We start from the raw sequence: 20,211 nt of genomic DNA on the forward strand, positions 1-20,211 counted from the left end.
AATATTATTAATATTAAAATATAATATTATTATAATTTATTTATGATTTACCCTCATGAAGAAATCATTTATCATCTCTAAAAAAGTCTTAATATGTTACATCTGATCTTTACATGTAAATATACCTTTTTTACACAGAAAACAAGACTTTGAGAAACAAGTTTGCAGTAAAGAATGCTAAGCCTTTTTCAAAAGGAATATCCTCAGTAACTTGCAACCTTGTGAGAATCAGTGCAGTCTTAAACAGCAGCTATCTGTGGCAACATAAAAGTCAAGCCAGAGCAGATGTATTTTGCTCTTCATTTTTAGGAATACGTCATGCAAGATGCTCTATGCATGCAGGGAAAATGTTCCCAGTTCTCTGGCAGCAATAAAGTCCTTGGAATGACACCACACGGTTGTTATTGCTTCTACATTCACACCGAACAAAAACAAAACCCTGTTGTTCACTTTCTTCACTGTTTGTAACCCCTGACACCTTCATATTTCAGAAAGCAGGTAATTTTAGATCGTGCGCAGAGCTGCCGCATCCTCCCCTGTGTCATTTGGGTCTAAGGGAATGCTGGAGATCAGGTATAGCGTAGGGAAGATAAATAGAGCGGCACCTCCGCAGAGCACTTCACACAGGAGGCCCACTGAACCATGCCGCTTCATAATTATAATAAAAAATAAAAATGATGGGTGATTTAGGACTGCCATGTGTGCTGGGTGGAGACTCAGGCTCCCATTAAAGACAGCGTGGCCCTCGTATAGGCGGTCTAGCGGAGGGGTGCCAGCCAAAAGTGGAATGATAATGAGGACATTGGCTCGCTTCAGAGAATTGGGGTGTAATTGAGTTAATGAATGCATTCTGTTGCATCTCTGATTGAGCGCGTGTCCCTTCACCACTTTCTTTAAGGTGTTCCTTCTAACTGTTCAGTACAAGCACTCTTCCGCATTATCCTCTACCTGACATTGAGTCTAAATAGAGCCGCTCATGCAAGGATTACAATGCACATCATTCTTTGTCCCTTACGACTTCATACCAGTATGACTTATTTCTTCTGTGGAACACAAAAAGTGATATTTTTTTAGCATATGCTCCCTTTTGAAACAAAAAACTGCACATAGGGTTCTTGTTAGATGTGTTTTAAAGTATGTCTGCTGGTTTGAGCTGGTTCAAGCAGGTTCTTAGCTTGTCATGAGCTGGGTTAAGCTGGTCACAAGCTGGTTTAGGCTATGCAGGTGTTGTTTTGCATCTGCTCAGGAGCAGCACATGACCAGCTTAATCCAGTTCAGTGTTGGACACAATCCTTTAAAAGGGTAAGTCGTTATAGTTACAACTTCTCACAAATAGTAATTGAGTTAGTAACTGAGTTACATAAGTATAAAAGTAACTAATTACCAGGAAAAGTAACTATTGTGTTACTTAAAAAAAATCTAATTTGTCAAATGACTATAAAATAGATATAAAACGTCTACACTATTTTATTGTTGTTTTGGGACAATGTGAGAGACAATGGCAGCATGTCCTTAATATATCTAGATATTATATTGGTTAATTGCCAGAGATGGGTTGCGGCTGGAAGGGCATCTGCTGCGTAAAAACTTTGCTGGATAAGTTGGGGGTTCATTCCGCTGTGACACCCGGATTAATAAAGTGACTAAGCCGACCGTAGTTTTGTTCGCTTTTAGGTTGTGGCTTTGTCTCCTCCTTTGGTAGCAGAGCTCACGTTATCACTTGCGTAGCCTCTAATTTTGTGGTGGCATGTGACGACAGGTGCTTTATCAGATTAGGATTACTTGTCACCAACGCAGAGCTCTTTTTTTTCTGGGCATAAGTTGCACGATACATAAACATTTTTGCCTTTCACCTCAATGAGGGCAAAATATTGCTTACATTTCCAGATTGCAAGGCTACCTTTGAACTTGTTGGATTTGCCATCGCTCTGACTTCTAGTAGTTAGTGTGAGTATGGTTAAAAAGTAGACAAATCCATTTAGCCAATCTCTGGGTATGGCTGGGACACTTTTAGCTGAGCTGAGATCATTGAATTGAATTTACAATTAGTATCTCACTCAAAAATGACCGAAGAGTTTCAAAGATTTTCCTATTTACAGATTTACTCTTCTATACAGTGTTCTATGAGACTGTAGGAAGACTGTACCAGAAAATGCAAAGTTGCTAATTTCAAGGCTAATATGGGTAGGAACTGTACTCTCATTCTGGTGTAATAATCAAGGAACTTTGTTGCTGTACCATGGCTGCAACAGGCGCAATGATATTTTGCAGTGCTTGAAAATAGTCCACAGTTAGGTAAATTCCAACAAGAACTTCTGCTTGCAGAAGGAATGTGTACTTGACTCCTGTGCATGATTAGAAATGTAAAAGAGGCTTGGGCAAAAAATACCACTGAAATACTGACAACATTTCTGACAAAATTCTGCTTACATTGCATCAGATTTCCTTCAAAATATGTCACGGTTATGGGTGCATACGCTCTTTCTGTTGTGTTTTTTGTTGTTATTACGTGGTTATGTTTTACTTTACTCCACGTGCTTTGTGTTGCGTGTCTATGTTGTGATCACGCGGGGTCATTACCTAACACAGATCAGCTGTTCGGATCAGCAGCTTCAGCTGTGCTTCATTTGAGCTTCGCCTATATCTGTTTGTTTTTTGTTTCTCTATGTTTTTGTCAGGACTCTCGTTGGACCTTACAGTTTTGTTAAACCTGAAACGTTTATACTGATACGGATTGTTTGTTATTTGTTTTGGACTAATTTAGCACTTTTTGACTTATGACCTTTGGTCATAATAAACACACTTGCAATTGGATTCATCTTTGTGTTTGTTTAATTTGAATTTTTGCGTGACAATATTTTTTTTTCTGCACTAAGCCATATTACCATATGTCCAAAGTATTTTTATTACTAACGTTCTGTCTGACAACACAATGTAACATAAAATATCATTAACCTATAGAGTTTGAGAGCTATGGTGCATGGGAAAACGAGTTTTATTCAGGGATAAATATAATTTTGCCCGTATCTCACAGCAAAAATAAATACACAAAGGCTTTAAAGACACCAAATATAATTTAATGGCTACAGACTTTTTTTGTGATACATTCATGGTGCTCTTGGAAGATTGACAGCCACTTTTCTTGGAAAGACAGTTTCTCATTTCTTGGTGAACTATCCCTTTCAGGCTTCATGGTTGCATTTTGTCATGCTTTTTTTGAGAAGGCTTAGTATAACTCGCAGTGTGTTTCTCTCACAGATCGGTCAATGGCATTCAGAGCAGGGACTGTCCATGGAGAGGAAGCTTCCTTCACTTAACGTGACGGACACACTATTCAACACCACTCTCACCATAACTACCATTCTGGTAAGTCCTGTCTTCTACTGCATATTCATGGTCCACATATCCTACCGATTAAGGCCCTGTCCACTCAAACATGGGTATTTTTTTAAATATCCTGCTTTTTCCAAGTCTGGCTGTTCCTCCACATGCAAATGCAGCATCAGGTGACTGAAACCAAAACTTTTGAAAGAAAACTCCTGCCAGAGGGAACATTTTCAAAAACTCTGGATACAGTGTGGCCATATAGCCAATGAGTTAGCCAAGAGTTTTACACACACCCTAAGGAATAATCTTTTTTTAAAGGAGTTTCTCTTTAGCTTCCAGAAACAGTCCCGTCTGTGATCACCTCGGGGTACAATGCTGATCTAAATAAAGACTCTTCTCCACGGAGATGAGTGGAAACTAACAAGTATGCGTGTGATAGCATTTCCTGGAGCAGCAACCACCAATTGAAGATGTAATCCACTAGGCTGTTATCTAGGGGCAATTTTCTCATCTTCTCCTACACTGTATAGTGATAATGAAAAAAAGAGGCTCTCAGTAGCCTTAGGCCAGATGTCGCATATCTGGCTGGGTCATGCCTGTTAGAAAATAAAGGGGGGATAAAGAGGCTGAGAATAAGAGGGCTATGCATGGTGAATGCTCATGAAAACCAGTAAAGGACAGGTGGAGAAATCATTTAGAACTTTAATTAACACCTGCATGATAAAAATAAAACATTTTTAAACGCATACAGAGACTTACAGTCTCAAAAGTTAACAATAACAAAAAATACCCAAAACATACATTTAGGCCTTATTTGGGTTCATAAACGAATAAATTGTACAAAAGGCAACAATAAAAATTAAACATGCCAGTTTGTTCATGTTTTAGTTTGCTGAAAGAATCATTTGTTCCTTTTTTGGGGCTTCTCCTTTGTTTTTCATGCTTCAGTCTTTCAAATATAGTTATTTCACATATATAATTTAGGTATTTCAAATATAGTGAGTGCACTCGATCTCTCCAGAGAAAGTGAAACCACTCACGCTTCTTGGCGGCCTCTTAAACAACAACAGGACACATTCAGATTCTGCTCTGCTTTTTGGCTGTTTATCAAGACGATGACAAGGTTTGTTTGAGTTCGGGTTGACCATGGCTTGCTATTATATGTATATATTATCATGATGTAATGTTTTGACTATGTATTTAAAAATGGTGCTTTATTCTTCTGGCTTGTGCACGCACTAGTGATGTTTCTTTGTAAACCAATATCATTCAGCTGCTCGTCTTGCTCCACATTTTGGTACATTTTTGTTGGAAATGGATGAAAAAGTTGACCCATACCATACTGTACCACTTAGTGGAAATGGGCCATTAGTAACTAGTTAGTTTGTATTTAAATTTGTATGTATTTTAGTTGCATCACATGTTCTTAAAAAAAGAATGTAGTTAGTAGATCATAAGCTCTCCGTAAAGTAATATGTAGTTGCACTAAATGAACTATAACCCAATCACAATTATTCGATTTGTAAAACAGGAACTTGCCTGAAATGAGCGTGAACTGAACGTGAGGTTATGGAAATTGAAACATTACACTTTTTAATTATTTGATAGCCTAAAGAGAAAAGGACAGGAAGACAAATTCAGTCATGAAAAACAAGACAAAGTCTGTCTTGAATTTTTTTTGTACCTGTCTGTCACACACTGGAAAAATTCTTGAGATTTGGCAGGACGTTAAAAAGTAAAGGCTGTGAGCCGAGAGAAATGAAAGAAGTGAGAATTTGTGGTTGTTCATTTTCAGACAAAAGCTTGTCAATGTAATCTAATCTTGCTGTCATCTCTTTTCAACCATTATTCATGATGAGTAGAGTAATATTTAGTTGAATCATATAGTTAGGTTTATGCAACACAAAACTATTTAGCAGTGTGTCAGTTGTACAGTAACTTAGAATCTCTTTATGATGCAACTAAATCTCTTTATGTGCAACCAGCGACAGCTGCTTAAGGGTGGTTGCTGGTTTAATTCAAGTTGAGTAAAATCAACAGAGTTTGTGGCATGATGACGTTGTTTACATCTGATTTTAAGATGATCCAGTCACAACACTAAATACAATTGGTAAATGTTTATTTTCACTTCCACAACTAGTTGAAAATGCATTTGACTAGATTGCTTTTATATTTAGATGTTCATGTAATTAAATGTTCAAATAACCATAAAAAAACCACCTACTTTCCGCCCACTGACCAAATTCTTAAACATAATGTGTCGTTGAAGCGCATTAGGCAGATGGATAAATTGGATTAAAACATCAGGTGTAAAAATGAATATGCCTTACTCATTTATTTGTGATCCAGAGCACCAAAATGCCTCCTAATATCAAATGTATTCAGATGTAAATAGGGCCAACGTTGGTAAAATGCATTTTGATGCATTCATTGTTCCCTTTCCTTGGTAGAAAAAAAAAGGGTTTTGAGACTTTGAGAGTTTGAGATTTACTAGGGAAGTATGGTATATGGAGCTAATTTTGGAGGACTTAAAAGCAGAAATGTGAAGCCATTAATTGTATAAAAGCACTTAAATTAATTATGCTATTAAATCTTGTACAGTGCATTGTGTTAGCCAAAAAGTGATTCTCATTTTTTTGTGGTCAATTGTGCTTCATTGGCATGGCAACAAAGTTGTAAAATTGGATATTGGAACTGGATATCATGTTAGCCAAAAGTTGTTCTCATTATTTTTGTGGTCATTTGTGTTTTTGGATGTTTCGTTGTCATAGTGACTAAGTTGTAAAATTGGATATTGGAACCTATTAAGTGTTTTATGCACTCAAAAAAAAGTTTTTCAAGGTTGCTGGCCCACTCCGATAAATCCAGTCAAAGGAGATGCTAATTTTTTTCTTGGAAAGAAAGAAGATAATTCTGTATAATAAAATAAACTGTAAAATGAGAAAATAAGAGATTGTGGTGAATGAGCAGCAATCTTCTGGTTTTGTATTTTTATTCCTTATATGTAATGTTAATTTAATGACAAGCATGAACAATCTGTACAATCAATTCAATATAAGCATAAACAGGCCCTAATTGGTCTTTACTCACTGTACCTACCCACTTCAGACCATTTTGAGGGATGTAAACGAGAAGAATGGTCCTAACATATTTCCTGTTTTACATTTTTTCCCTGAGAATCCTAAAAGAGCCACGTATTTATGAATAACAATGTGATAGCTGTTTTAACAGGAAGATATGATTAAATTGTCTCTTGTTATAGTCATTAAAATATTTGACAACAAGCAGGAAATGTTCATGGGTCAGTGGCAACAGCACATTGAAATGGTTTATACCTGAGATCCAGTTTTTATTTGTTACACTTTAATGTAAGATCCTAATGTCCTATAGCTATAGCAAAGCAGCATGTAATGCCGTTCTGTGAGGATTATCTAAGGATAAAATATGAAAATGAAATTTCACCACATTTCTAAATTCTAATAACTGATTTATTTTATTTTTGCCATGATCACAGTACAGAATATTTTATTAGATATTTTTCAAGACACTTGTATTCAGCTTAAAGTAAAATTTAAAGGCTTAACTAAGTTAATTAGGTTAACTTGGCAGGTTAGGGTAATTAGGCGGGTTATTGTATAATGATGGTTTGTTCTGTAGACTATGAAAAAAACATAGCTTAAAGGGGCCAATCATTTTAACCTTAGAATGTTTTTTAAAAATAAAAATAAAAACTGCTTTTATTCTAGCCGAAATAAAACAAATAAGTCTTTCTCCAGATTAAAAAAAATATTATCAGACACACTTTTGAAAATTTCCTTGCTCTGTTTAACATCATTTGGGAAATATTTAACAAAGAAAAAACTAATTCAAGTGGGGCTAATAATTCTGATTTCAATTGGATACCCTGGAATATTTTAGTGTTTTTTTAAAACCTTGACATTAAAACCAAACCGTGGTAACCCTTGAAACTAGTTATCGTCCCATGCCTAGTTGCCATATTTGTTATGAATGATCTACGTATGCACCCTCAAATTGTTTTGTAAATGACAATAATCCCTATGCTCTCATGCAAGATCACAGCAATTGAAAACACTCATCCAAACTTCCACTTGCTTCACTGTAGACAAAACCAAGTCTCGTCTTTATTTTTGTTCAGTCATTTTAGCAGCTGTTTCACTCAAATACAGCACTATATCTTTGGCGTTTGATTTAACCCAGAATTAATCTTTAATGTTTATTTAAAAGTTTTTTAACAAACAGAAAACCTTTTTGTGCAGTAAATGAACTAGTGATGGTTATGTTCTTGTGTGTCTCACAAAAAGAGCGATTGGAGTACAGGTGGACCGATTACTTCCCACTCATATCTGTTATTGTTAATGTGCTTGATGATGTTGCAGCTGGGAGAACTGGTGAGAACTTTGTGCCATGTGTTTATTCCTCTTTAAAGATATACGGAGACTTTGGCTGCATTAAAGAGCCACCGAAGAGCAATTTCAGCTCTATCACGGCCCATTCATCACAGGCTGATTGCAAAGTCTGCTTTATCTCGGTAAACGCAGCGCAGTTGAAAACACGCTGCAGAACCCGGCACCTGTGGACCACTCCACTAGCGTTTTCATTACCGCTCTGAGCTTTTGTCATTGCTGGAGTTACAGCACACTCACACAAACACACAGATTGAATTTTACCCTGGTGATATGGGCCAGATCTAACATTTTCGTAAGGAAAGACAGTATATTAGAGCCGGTTTGGGCTTGTAGTGGTAAAGCTGTCTAAACTGTACAAACTGTTCTGTGGGTTTTTGTAGTAGCTCTTGATGTCTTTGGCATTATATCATAAGCCAGGGCTTCTGTGCTTTGATTGAGAACACAACTTGGTTTGTTTGTTAAAATGCAAGCTCAGAGACATTGAATGTGTCAGTTAAGAAAAAGATTATATAACCCAATTGCTTTTTGTAGTGTTCAAGTAAACATTAAGTTGGGATTCCTCAGTAGCTTTGATTTAATTAACTGAAATAAAAGCTGCTGATGTAAATGTAGTTAATGTAAACACTGGAAAATGGCTTTGCAATATTAAGTTAGCGTATACACACTGTAAAAAATATCTGTTAGTTAACAGCTTCTGTATTTTGTTACTCAAAAGTGATTTCCATTTATTTACAGTTGTGAATTACATTATGGGACCTTGATCTCTGCTCTGTTAACTTTTGATGTTGAAAACTCTAGTTTAAAAAGTGACTTTTTGTTCATGTTTTAGTAGTTTGAATAATGTATGAGAGATAATATATGGAGAAATAAGTATGTAAAATAACTGAATGTACTGGCAGATTATTACAATGTTTGTACTATAAAATCCAACACTAACCCAGACAATATATCACTTTGTGAACTTTAAAAAATGAATTTCAAGAGAATCTATGAAATGACAGATTGTGGCTGATCTCTTATCCATAATAATCCAATCAGATTGAGCCAAGTCTGTAAGAAATAGACCAATTCTCATTCTGAGAAGCATAGCTCTACTGTGTATACGTTTCTGGAGATTACGAATCATGTTGCAAGAGCTTCGTATGGCTACATTTCGTTTTTTAAAACGAATGCTATGGGTCGGTATGGTCCTTTTCACACCACCAGCTGACCTCTTACCTTACTATGGATGACTTTCCTGCTGTTATCAGTTTATACAGTTACAGATGTTACTACTTCAATGTGTTCCTTGTACCGCCATTCATGCCGCGGCGACGGCGGTGCTTGATGCGCCAGCAGCATTTGACCGCTGGGTGGCACTTTAACCACAGATATTCAGCTTTGCCTTTTCACAATGCTAAACAGACTGTTCTGTAGGCGTAGCTTACTGTATGTGATGTGATGTGTTCAATTAAAATATAATTTTAATTTAGTTTTTCTGGTAATAGACATGCTCTTACACTATACTATGCTGTAGAAAAGATACATGGTGAGAAGTCAAAAAGCTAATATAAGAATTAAGTTATTAGCCTTCAGTGCCCGATTAAATTGCGTTGGGGTGAAAATAATGTTTTGATTTCTTTGACTATCATGGCAATGTTATAATCTCAAATCTTAAACGTGCGCATATGAAAAACAGCAAAATAATATAGATTATCCTGCCGATAGAGCACATCACCTCACAGTTGTGAACTTGCGATCACCTCAACTTACATTTAATTTTTTTTTTACCTGGTTTATTGTAAACTTATTAAGTGCAAAGAGGATTCGTTTTGGAAAATAGAATTGAAGAAATGAAAGACAACTAAAATGAAAGCACAAACATTCAGTACAAATAATTAGTCTTAAATAAATAAATAAATAAATAAATAAAGCAGTCTTTTAGTCTAAATATAGAGAGATGTAGTGTTTGCTATTTTGATAGAACTAAGACTAGACATGTTCATTTATATTTTTAATTTACGTTTTTATTTACATTTTCGTTGTTGATTATATTTACGATCTCATTTTATGTTTCAATTATAGTACATAATAATAAACGAATAATGAGAATAAATGAATAATGAAAATATTACATAAATTAAGTCTGGCAGGTTTATTTTTAATAATTTAGTTTCAGTTCCGTTTTTTTGTTTCAAAACGTCAATGTTCTGCTTTAAAGTATAACTGTTGTTTTGTTTTGTTTTTTTACTTAATGGCTCAGTATGTTTTGTATTTTATTTTCATATTCAGTCACCTTGCATATGCGTGTGAAATAATGCCGCATAACCGCGGAAAAAGAAGAAAAGGCTGTCAGTTAAAGCTAATTAATCAAAATAAGCTATATTAAAATACAGCATTTATGTTAATACAGGCAGAGTGTGAACAAACGGCTAAGATATGTGCTTGCCTTGTCCCGCAAGTTTATTTTTAATAATTTAGTTTCAGTACTATTAATTTTTTTCTCAAAACGTCAATAGCACCTTCAATAATCTAAACATTAAAGATGGACCGCAAGATGTGTTGAGTGGCTATATGTGAAGAACAATGGCAAAGCTAAGTGTGATTATTGTAATAAACTAATAAGTTATAAAGCAGAGTCCCGACCAACAGGACTGACTAAGCATATGCGGTTGGCTCATTCTTCACGAATATAGAATTAAAATTATGGCGCGTTAGGTTCATTGTGCATCCTGCAGGTGCAACCAACAAGGGTTGTGCATTTGAGTTTAACTTTTTGAGCGTTATAAGCAGCTCGTTGTTAGTTTTTATTTAAATATATCGAGCCGAAACTAAGCAGCGCATTCTCTCCGCCTCCTCGTTTATAACCAGCGGGACACGCCACTGAAGCAGTGGAGGACACTCCGTCGTTCATAATCTTTGCTGATGTGTCGGAGTCGAAAGAATATATCAAAGAGGAATGTTCTTTTGACAGTCCCGATATGTTCAATCTTTTTTTTCCCTGTCATTTCTCTTCAGCAAATTATATTTTTAAAGCTGCTTGATTCTTTTAAAACCGAAAGCAGAGCCCGTCAATTGGTGTTTTTTCATAAGATCCTCCTCTATCAAGGTTTTATTTTATGAGTATTCTTTAATGTGCTTTTTAATAGTTTTATTTTATTCAAAGCAGCACCTAAAAGCGAATTTATCCTCAAAACGTGGCATGAGAGCGATGCATGTCATGTGTCGCATATTGCCTTTTTTTCTGATCTTTTTGCATAAAGGTTTTAATCAAAAGACAGGTAATTTAATTACTTTCGATGTGCTAAAATATTTGTTAAATAAATGTTATTTCAAAAAAAGCATATGCAATGTGCTCTGACAGGTAAAATCCGATTCTTTCTCTCTTTCAAGTTCAAAGCAAATTTGAATGCCAAAGGATTTTAGATATGCATATACAAGACTATGTAGTATATTAACATCAACAAATTAATAAAATAAGTAGCAAATGAGAAATAAATGACAGACAAGTTGAACAGACATTATCTCTAATTATCAGAATTGCAAGATTAAAAAAGCTGAATATAGGCCTAAATAATCTAGAAAGCAACTACTGCGCGCTGATATTTCTTCTTCTTTTTTTCGGAATAACGAACAATTTCAACCGCGGGGAGATACCGACAGCTTGATTTGCAGTATTTTCTAACATGTTAGAAGCGGGCAGCGGACATCAGCTAGCCGTAAAGACGGGCCCGCACAAAAAAAAAACATGGCTGCCGGTGGAGAAGCGGCTGTGCCCTCAGCAGCTGATTGAGACGGAGCTGCATATCCCGAGTGCACTAAATACTCCGAGATCCGGGAGAAATTCTACCCGATAATCCAACACATACAAAACAACTTTGAGTCCCTGTCGAACAGAACCCATCTTACTGGGGGAGTGTGTGCTGCTGTGTGTTCACCCAACAATACCCGCTCCTGTCTCCAACACACAAATACTGGAACTCTTTATGTGGACTTACTTTTGATAATAGGCTACTATTATTACCTTTATCCTGTTTAATGTTATCAAAAATCTATTTTTATTTTTATTATTATTTTTTCATTTTCATACAATAGGCCTATGTGTGGGTTTTGACAATATGTGTTTAATTAAGCTATAAAGATCAGATGAAATGCATAGTGAAATATGAAATAAATGTCTCTTTTGCTGAAAATTTAATTAATCTATATATTTATTATTTTAAAAATCAACTCATTTTTGCCCAGAGAAAGAGGCGCGCGGCACTAGCGGACATGGGGTGCTTTTCCAAAAAAAGACGTACAGTAACTTGCAGCTGAACTATGCACAGTTTGGGGAAAAAAAGGATATAGTGATGCATGTCCCCCAAAACCCCTAGTTTCTCTGTCGCAGATCCATCATTTAAATCAGGTTAGTTATAAGTAAAACGCACATAATGATAAAGCACACCATCATCACGAGGGCAATTAAATAGACAACCTAAACATATTTTTAATTGTTTATTTATGTAATGTGAGTTTTTATAACTTTGTTCTTTAAATTATTTATAACTTAGGCTATTCTATCGAGATGACACCATAAAAGGCCTTCAATGCATTGATATAGGTAATAGGGATACAATGAAAAGCCGATTTTCACTATTGACCCTGTTTTTATTCATTGACGGCTTCCCAACGCCGCTTTTCTGTTGCGCGAAAAAAAGCTGCTGCAAATAAGCAAATTTATGACAAAACAATTTTAATAGTTTCATAGTAGTAGCTGGTGTGCTTCATCTGCGTGATTCTGATTTGACATTCTTCCGCTAAACTTGCACTGTGTTGATGTGTAAATGGACTATGTGTTGATGTGTTAATGGGCTATGATCTTTGCTATTGAGTTCTCTTTGCAACTTTCAATTTCGAGGTGGGGGAAGTGGGAAGAGGCAATTCAAATGTACCATCTCTAAAAAAAAAAGGCCGCTTACGCGGCATTTGTGTTTATTATTACCTTATTTTTATTTTATTATTATTAATTTATTCATTCATTCTTCATTCATTTTCTTTTCGGTTTAGTCCCTTTATTAGTCTGTGATCGCCACAGCGGAATGAACCGTCAACTTATCCAGCATATGTTTTACGCAGTGGATGGCAGGAGGGCCAGCTGGGGCTTCGGGACGGAGTGAAAGGAATTTGCCCCGAGTCTGGGAAAGATGGCTTGCCGTAATTACACTATAGTTTTCCTATCGCACACATGCGCCAAACAAATAAACAAATAAATAAAAAGGAAAAGAAAACATCTAGACTTATAGGCTGAGGTCTTTTTGCTTAAAATCGCCCTTATGTTTCCGTTTTAAATGTAAGGCTGTTGCATAGAATAATACAATTTTAATTTATAAGTGATTTTGCTGCGTCCCCCTTGATGTTTCAATAACGCATAATAATCTACACACCATATTAAAGACACAGCAGACATAAAGGTTGTGTGTGAGAGACCGAGCAAAAGAGCGCTCTCTTCACAGCTCTGTGGATGCTGCTAGCGGCTTCTTTCTTTTTGTTATTTATTTTGCAGATAATACACCATATGAATACAACAGAAAGACATAACACTTTACAAATTACCTTTTGTAGACTCAAAACAAGTGTCATATCTTGATAAGCCTAAGCCACATTGAAATATAATTTAAAGAATTACATTATCGGATATAATAAAATCGCATTAAATAAATAAACCAATATAAAACAAGCAAAAGCAAGCTATAACAGTTTAGGTAGGCCTATACATAAATAAAACCGTTAAAGCCAAATCAAACTTTTATTTTACAAGATATTTTCTTTTAAAAGATTTTAGATATTTTCTAAAAACAATAAACACCAGAGAAGGTTTAGAATTTATAAAGTATTTGGATATGATGATAATAATCAAATCGTGCAAACAGCATTTTTGGGAACACGTTTCAGGTCTCTCCAGTGCATTTGGGCTGAATGTTTGACTGTGTCTAAATGAGGATGTTATAAAATACATTTTCTACCGAGTTATTAACGGATGCACAATGTCAACAGGGCTGGGTTTGCGTTACGCGCTGCGAGCAATATAGGCCGACAGTGGAAATGCGACATGACTTCGGTCTCGATGCCCATTAACACCTGAAAGACAAGCTTTTGGTTATGAGATGGGGGAAGGGGTATGTCTCCACCCTCAAGTGTTTTCCACAAACATGGTTACACAAAATCCAAAACTCCCGAGGACGGATGGCGTAACCGCAGCAAAACCTATGCGTTTTAAAACCAAACCGCAAATGGGGCCTTATGAAAATGAATGTTTCTATGCACAGCAACTTCTGGACTGAACTATACTTGTTATTTAAAATATCTCTATTACGCTCTAGCATTCGCCAAAACGAATTTGTACATACAAACACCGAACATAGCCTAGCTGAATAGGGTGTTGCCTGCTGAGCCATGACAGCAGCAGACAATTCCGCACGACCATAAAGCCTTCACCCGACAGTTATTTTCTAATATTCACAACGCGAGCCACAACAATAGACATGCCATGCCCATCATCCTTACAGACAACTTCGCTTTAAACTGTATTAAGGTCCCATTTACACTGCACAGCAGTTTTATATAAAACGTTAATGATACATATAACAGGCTACATTTTGATGGTGAAATAACCTTTTAAACGATGGCTTTTTATTTCAGTATTCAAACATTAAATAACGAATGCATCAAGTGAAATAACGAATATGCAAAAACACATGTATATAAATATAAAGGACTATTATAATTAGCAAAATGCTGCTCTATAGACAAATACTGCTTGACATTTTAGAAAATGTTTTGCGTATACCCAGTACCGAGAACAAACAAACAAAAGCACATGGCTTGTTAATCAATTTAATCAAGCTCTAGCCATGAATAAAATAATAGACTATTTTATTATTTTAATATTTTAGACGACGGGTTAGTAATTATATTATAAATGGTTATGTTCAGATCAATGAAATAATAACTTTAATAATTCTGCTTTGCATTTTTCTATGCATTACTAACATCACTAAACCATACATTTGTTTTATAAGTTAACCAAATATTTGCAGAGATTCAGCGGTTTTTTTTTTCTGACGCGTCAAATTCAAATACAAAACATACTGAGCCATTAAGTAAAAAAACAAAACAAAACAACAGTTATAGCTACTTTAAAGGAGAACATTGACGTTTTGAAAAAAAAAACTGAACTGAAACTAAAGTATTAAAAAAACAAACCTGCTAGACTTAATTTATGTCCTGCGGCAAAAATATTTTTATTATAATCTGCTTAAAATAGGTCAAATTATTTTATTTTTTTCTGCTTTTGATGAAGCTGCATTCAACTTAAGCTCAATGTCGGCAATGTCTTTAAATAAATAATATATCTAGGCCTATTTTCATTATTCATTAATTTTCATTATTCGTTTATTATTATCTATAATTGTTGAGACATAAAATGAGATAGTAAACTATAATCAACAACGAAAATGTAAGTAAAAACAGAAATAAAAACATAAATGAAAATGTCTTGTCTTAGTCCTGTCAAAATAGCAAACACTGAACATCTCTCTATATTTAGGTTAAAAGACTGCTTTATTTATTTATTTATTTATTTATTTATTTATTTATTTATTTATTTATTTATTTATTTAAGACTACTTATTTGTACTGAATGTTTATGCTTTCATTTTAGTTGCAAAAAGATCAGAAATTGATCTCGCACGCGCAGGGAAAAAAGGCAATTATGCCACACATGACTTGCATCGCTCTCATGCCAAGTTTTGAGGATAAATTCGCATTTAGATGCTGCTTGAAATAAAATAAAACTATCAAAAAGCACATTAAAAACTTTAATAAAAAAATTAAAACATTCATAAAGGAGTATCTTATGGAAAAACACTATGGGCCCTGCTTTCGGTTTTAAAAGAATCAAGCAGCTTTAAAAAATATCTAATTTGCTGAAGAGAAATGACACGAAAAAAAAAAAAATAATAAAAAGATTAAACATATCGGGACTGTTAAAAGAAAATTCCTCTTTGATATATTCTTTCGACTCCGATACATCAGCTAAGATTATGAATGACGGAGTGTCTCTCCTGCTTCAGCAGCGTGTCCCGCTGGTTAAACGATGAGGCGGAGAGAATGCGCTGCTTAGTAAACCTAACGCGCCATTATTTTAATTCTATATTTATCGCATATCTTAGCCTTGAGTTTGTTCACACTCTGCCTGTATTAACATAAATGTTGTATTTTAATATAGCTTATTTTGATGAATTAGCTCTAACCTTCGACAGTTTTTTCTTCTTTTTCCGCGGTTATGCGGCATTATATTTCACACACATTTGCAAGGTGACTGAATATGAAGTTAAAATACAAAACATACTGAGCCATTAAGTAAACAAACAAAACAAAACAACAGTTATAGCTACTTTAAAGGAGAACATTGACGTTTTGAAAAAAAAATGAACAGAACTGAAACTAAATTATTAAAAATAAACCTGCAAGACTTAATTTATGTCCTGCGGCAAAAATAATTTTATTATACTTTTAGTGATCTGCTTAAGGTAGGTCAATTTATTTTTCTCAGTGTTTCACGTACTGTACGGCAATGTCTTTAAATAAATAATTTATTTAGGCCTATTTTCATTATTCATTTATTTTCATTATTCGTTTATTATTCGTTTATGTACAATTGTTGAGACATAAATAAGATAGTAAAATATAATCAACAACGAAAATGGAAATAAAAACAGAAATAAAACATAAATGAAAATGTCTTGTCTTAGTCCTATCAAAATAGCAAACACTGAACATCTTTCTATATTTAGGCTGCTTTATTTATTTATTTATTTATTTATTTATTTATTTATTTAAGACTACTTATTTGTACTAAATGTTTGTGCTTTCATTTTAGTTGTCTTTTACTTCTTCAATTCTATTTTCCAAAACGAATCCTCTTTGCACTTAAAAAGTTTACAATAAAGCGTGTTAACAAATTTTAAATGATTAATGAAGGAATTATAATGCTTTGACTTATTGTTTAATATCATTTACAAGCACAGTAGCTGTATGATCTATTTCTGTCCGTTCGCATCCCGTCCCTTTGCGCCCTCTGGCGGCTTATTCACAAACTGCGGTCATACACTAAAAACAGAGCGGCACCTATTTCAAACGGCGGCGGTACCAGCCGCGGCGTTAATAGCCACTTTGAACTCTCACCTACTGTAGCTCCACACATACGTCGGTGGACTTGAGATGCAGAGTGGAGATGACTGCGACGAAGGGCGTTGTCCTGTGAAGAACGGTTCCAGAAAGCATATAAAACAAAAACAAAAGCTAAAAAATAAAATAAACAGGTAAATAACTAGGTGAAATTGTGGTAAAAATTTAAAACCATGGTAAAAATCAGGCAAGGGCTTTTCTTTTTCTGGATTGCTTTTTAAAACACTGTGGCTGGGTTTAGGGAAGGGGGTGGGCGGGTCAATCTGAGCTTTTTGAAACACTATTATCTGGGTTTAGGGAAGGGGGAATGTGTGGGTATCGTATCAGTTAGTTGGTCAGTCAGTCAGTCGACAGCAGCCTGGGGTGGATTAATGTGAAAACAGCAGACACGAATGGCACTTGCAAGAGAAATTTGAGATCTGAAAAAGCATACACAGCGGCCTCTAACGGATTCATGAAAACAAAACTGCAAAAAAACGTAGCTCCTGGAACATATTTTGTGCTGTCCAGAAATGTATACTGGGGTACGTAATCAGAATGAGCCTGGGTTGCTTTCTTTTCCTCCTTTACCAAGGGGCGCTCTCAAAACCTTCCTGATCACAGACACCCTTACATGATAATTGATCAGGCGGGAGCCAGGGGCTCAATTATCTCCGAACTCAGGGTTCTCTCATTAGCATGTCAAACCTGCTAATAGCGTCAAGCAATTACTAAGTGTGAACTCTTGAAAAATTATTAAAAATGTCAATAAAAGTCACTTTTTCAAACTTTTCAATCTTAAAAAGTTGTTGGAATAAAGACCAAGATTCTATAATGCAATTCAAAAGCATAAATCAATGGGGAAAACTAAAAACATGAATCACAAAGTGCAAAAAGCTGCCAATTTAAAAATATTTTGACAGTGCATGTGTAACTTTTTTAAAAAATGTGATGTTTCAATCTTCTGTGTTCAAAAGTATATTTAATTTCTGAATTAACAGCCACTTTTAAGTAAACATCTTTAAAGCAAGACCCACATTACATGATTACTTTTACTGAATTATACTGACTGTTCAAAAAAATTAATTCTGCCTTCAATTCAAAGAAATTATACACAGAAGGTCTCTGGTTTGAGTCCCGGGTGGACCAGTTGGCATTTCTGTGTGGAATTTGCATGTTCTCCCCGTGTTTGCGTGGATATCCTCAGGGTTTCCTCCACAGTCCAAAGACATGCGCTATAGGTGAATTGAATAAACTAACTTGTCCATAGTGTGTGTGTGTGTGTGTGTGTGTGTGTGTGTGTGTGTGTGTGTGTGTGTGTGTGTGTGTGTGTGTGTGTGTGTGTGTAGGTGTTTCTCAGTACTGGGTTGCGGCTGTAAGGGAATCTGCTGCGTAAAACATGAGGTGGAATAGTTGGTGGTTCATTCTGCTATGGCAACCTCTGAGATAGAGACTATGAATGAATGCATGAATGATTGCATGAATGAATGAATGAACGAATGAATGAACGAATGAATAAACGAACTAATAAATGAATGAATCAAATATTAATACATATTAAAATGTGATATACAGTATTACTCTACTAGACTACAGACTAACTTAGTAAAAAAACATGCAGTGGAATAGAATTGTAAGCCACTTTACCTCACTTATACTAGAGAACTTCTCAGAATAATATTGCTCTTTTAATACCTATTAATAATGCTGAATAATTTCTGACCTTTAGATGGTAATAATTCTTTTAGCTGCGAGGAATAATGTGATTTTAAATGGGTCATGAATTATTTTATGTTTCCTGGAGTTCACTTATAATGTTAGTAGGATTATTACATTTAAAAAGCTATCATTTATAAGTTCAAAACAAATTAGGCTGATGAAGTTTAAATGAATGGGTCTTGTGTAAGACTTAAGTAGCTGGATAGCATAACACTTTGTTAAAGTAGCATAGCTCGAAAAAAAGCCACAACTAAGTATAACACATCAATCAGAAATAATTGGCTAAATCCAATTGAAACTTCAGTCGACTTGTATGGGGTGGTTTAATCTGCACTGAAAAAAAGTATCCATAGGATTTACTTTTTTACGGTTAAGTGGTTGCAAACAGTTTATATGGGCTGAATTCAAACAATGAAATTAAATTGATTACTAAATTTAACTTGTTTGTTTAAATCCAGCCAATATAAATTGTTTGCAACCACTTTACATAAAAAATAAAAAAATAAAACTAATGAATCTTTTTTTTTCGGTGTAGGTAAACCTTGATCTACTGGTAAACTAAACTTGGAATGTTTTGTGCATGTGCAAAGATACAGGATATTATGTGTGTCTCACTGAATGAGCTTTTGTTTATGAACAGAGCGTAATAAGTCATTAAGTGTCTCTTTCTAAAATTAGCCTACTCATGGGTTGTTAAATGGTGCAGGACAATGTTGTCCCACCAGTCCTTGCTTCAGGCTTTTATCAACAATATGTAGGAAGGGGCATTTTTACCGCTTGATAAATGTACTGTAATCAGGAAGGCACAAAGCTCTATGTTCTTGTCAACTCCCAAAATACAATAATATTAAGGGACGAATTTACTGAGAACCTGTGCCACAGCAATACCTCTTTTGGTGGTAGTGTACGTTTATACCATCAGGGAAATTTTGATTACTAAGTTCATACTGGTTTTAAATCAAACATCTCAGAGAGACCAACATGATAATAATTTTAAATAATGAGGGTGATACTTTAATTTGATAGTCCTGTGAATAACTTTGCAACAACATTGTCATTAAAGTATTAATGGATGGTCTGCCTACTGATAACACTTTATTTTAATGATCTCCCAACAGACCAAAATGTCATTCAGCGTGACGATGGTTTATATATCTAAAATAACACTTGCTGGTCATGTTTATAATAGGAATCAACTGAAGACATCCTGAAAGACTCATTAAAAACATATTAACAGTGCAGCCACAAAAATGAATTATTTTTATTTTAAATGTTACTGTAGACTTATATTGTTATTGTATTGTTAATGATAGGGTGGTATGTTGGCTCAGTGGTTAGCACTGTCACCTCACAGCAAGAAACATGCTAATTTGAGTCCTGGCTGGGTCATTTGGCATCTCTGTGTGGAGTTTGCATGTTCTCCTATTGTTTGCGTGGGATTCCTTCGGTAATTAGAAAAAAAAAGTGTGTGTGTGTGTGTGTGTGTGTGTGTGTGTGTGTGTGTGTGTGTGTGTGAGTGTGAGTGTGTGTGTGAATGTGAGAGTGTATG

General features: G+C 35.1%; 1 protein-coding gene across 8 annotated transcripts in view; it reads left to right on the top strand.

The window, feature by feature from the left end:
- Positions 1-20,211, top strand: part of grik4 (glutamate receptor, ionotropic, kainate 4) — a 647,232-nt gene that overhangs the window by 562,165 nt on the left and 64,856 nt on the right. For all 8 annotated transcript variants that reach the window (XM_073923686.1, XM_073923682.1, XM_073923683.1 and 5 more), the window contains one exon: positions 3,259-3,366. In XM_073923686.1, coding sequence (XP_073779787.1) covers positions 3,259-3,366 — 108 coding nt within the window. The remainder of the gene's footprint in view (positions 1-3,258; positions 3,367-20,211) is intronic.

Source organism: Danio rerio, chromosome 15 (genome assembly GCF_049306965.1).
Source record: "Danio rerio strain Tuebingen ecotype United States chromosome 15, GRCz12tu, whole genome shotgun sequence".
Taxonomy (NCBI): domain Eukaryota; kingdom Metazoa; phylum Chordata; class Actinopteri; order Cypriniformes; family Danionidae; genus Danio; species Danio rerio.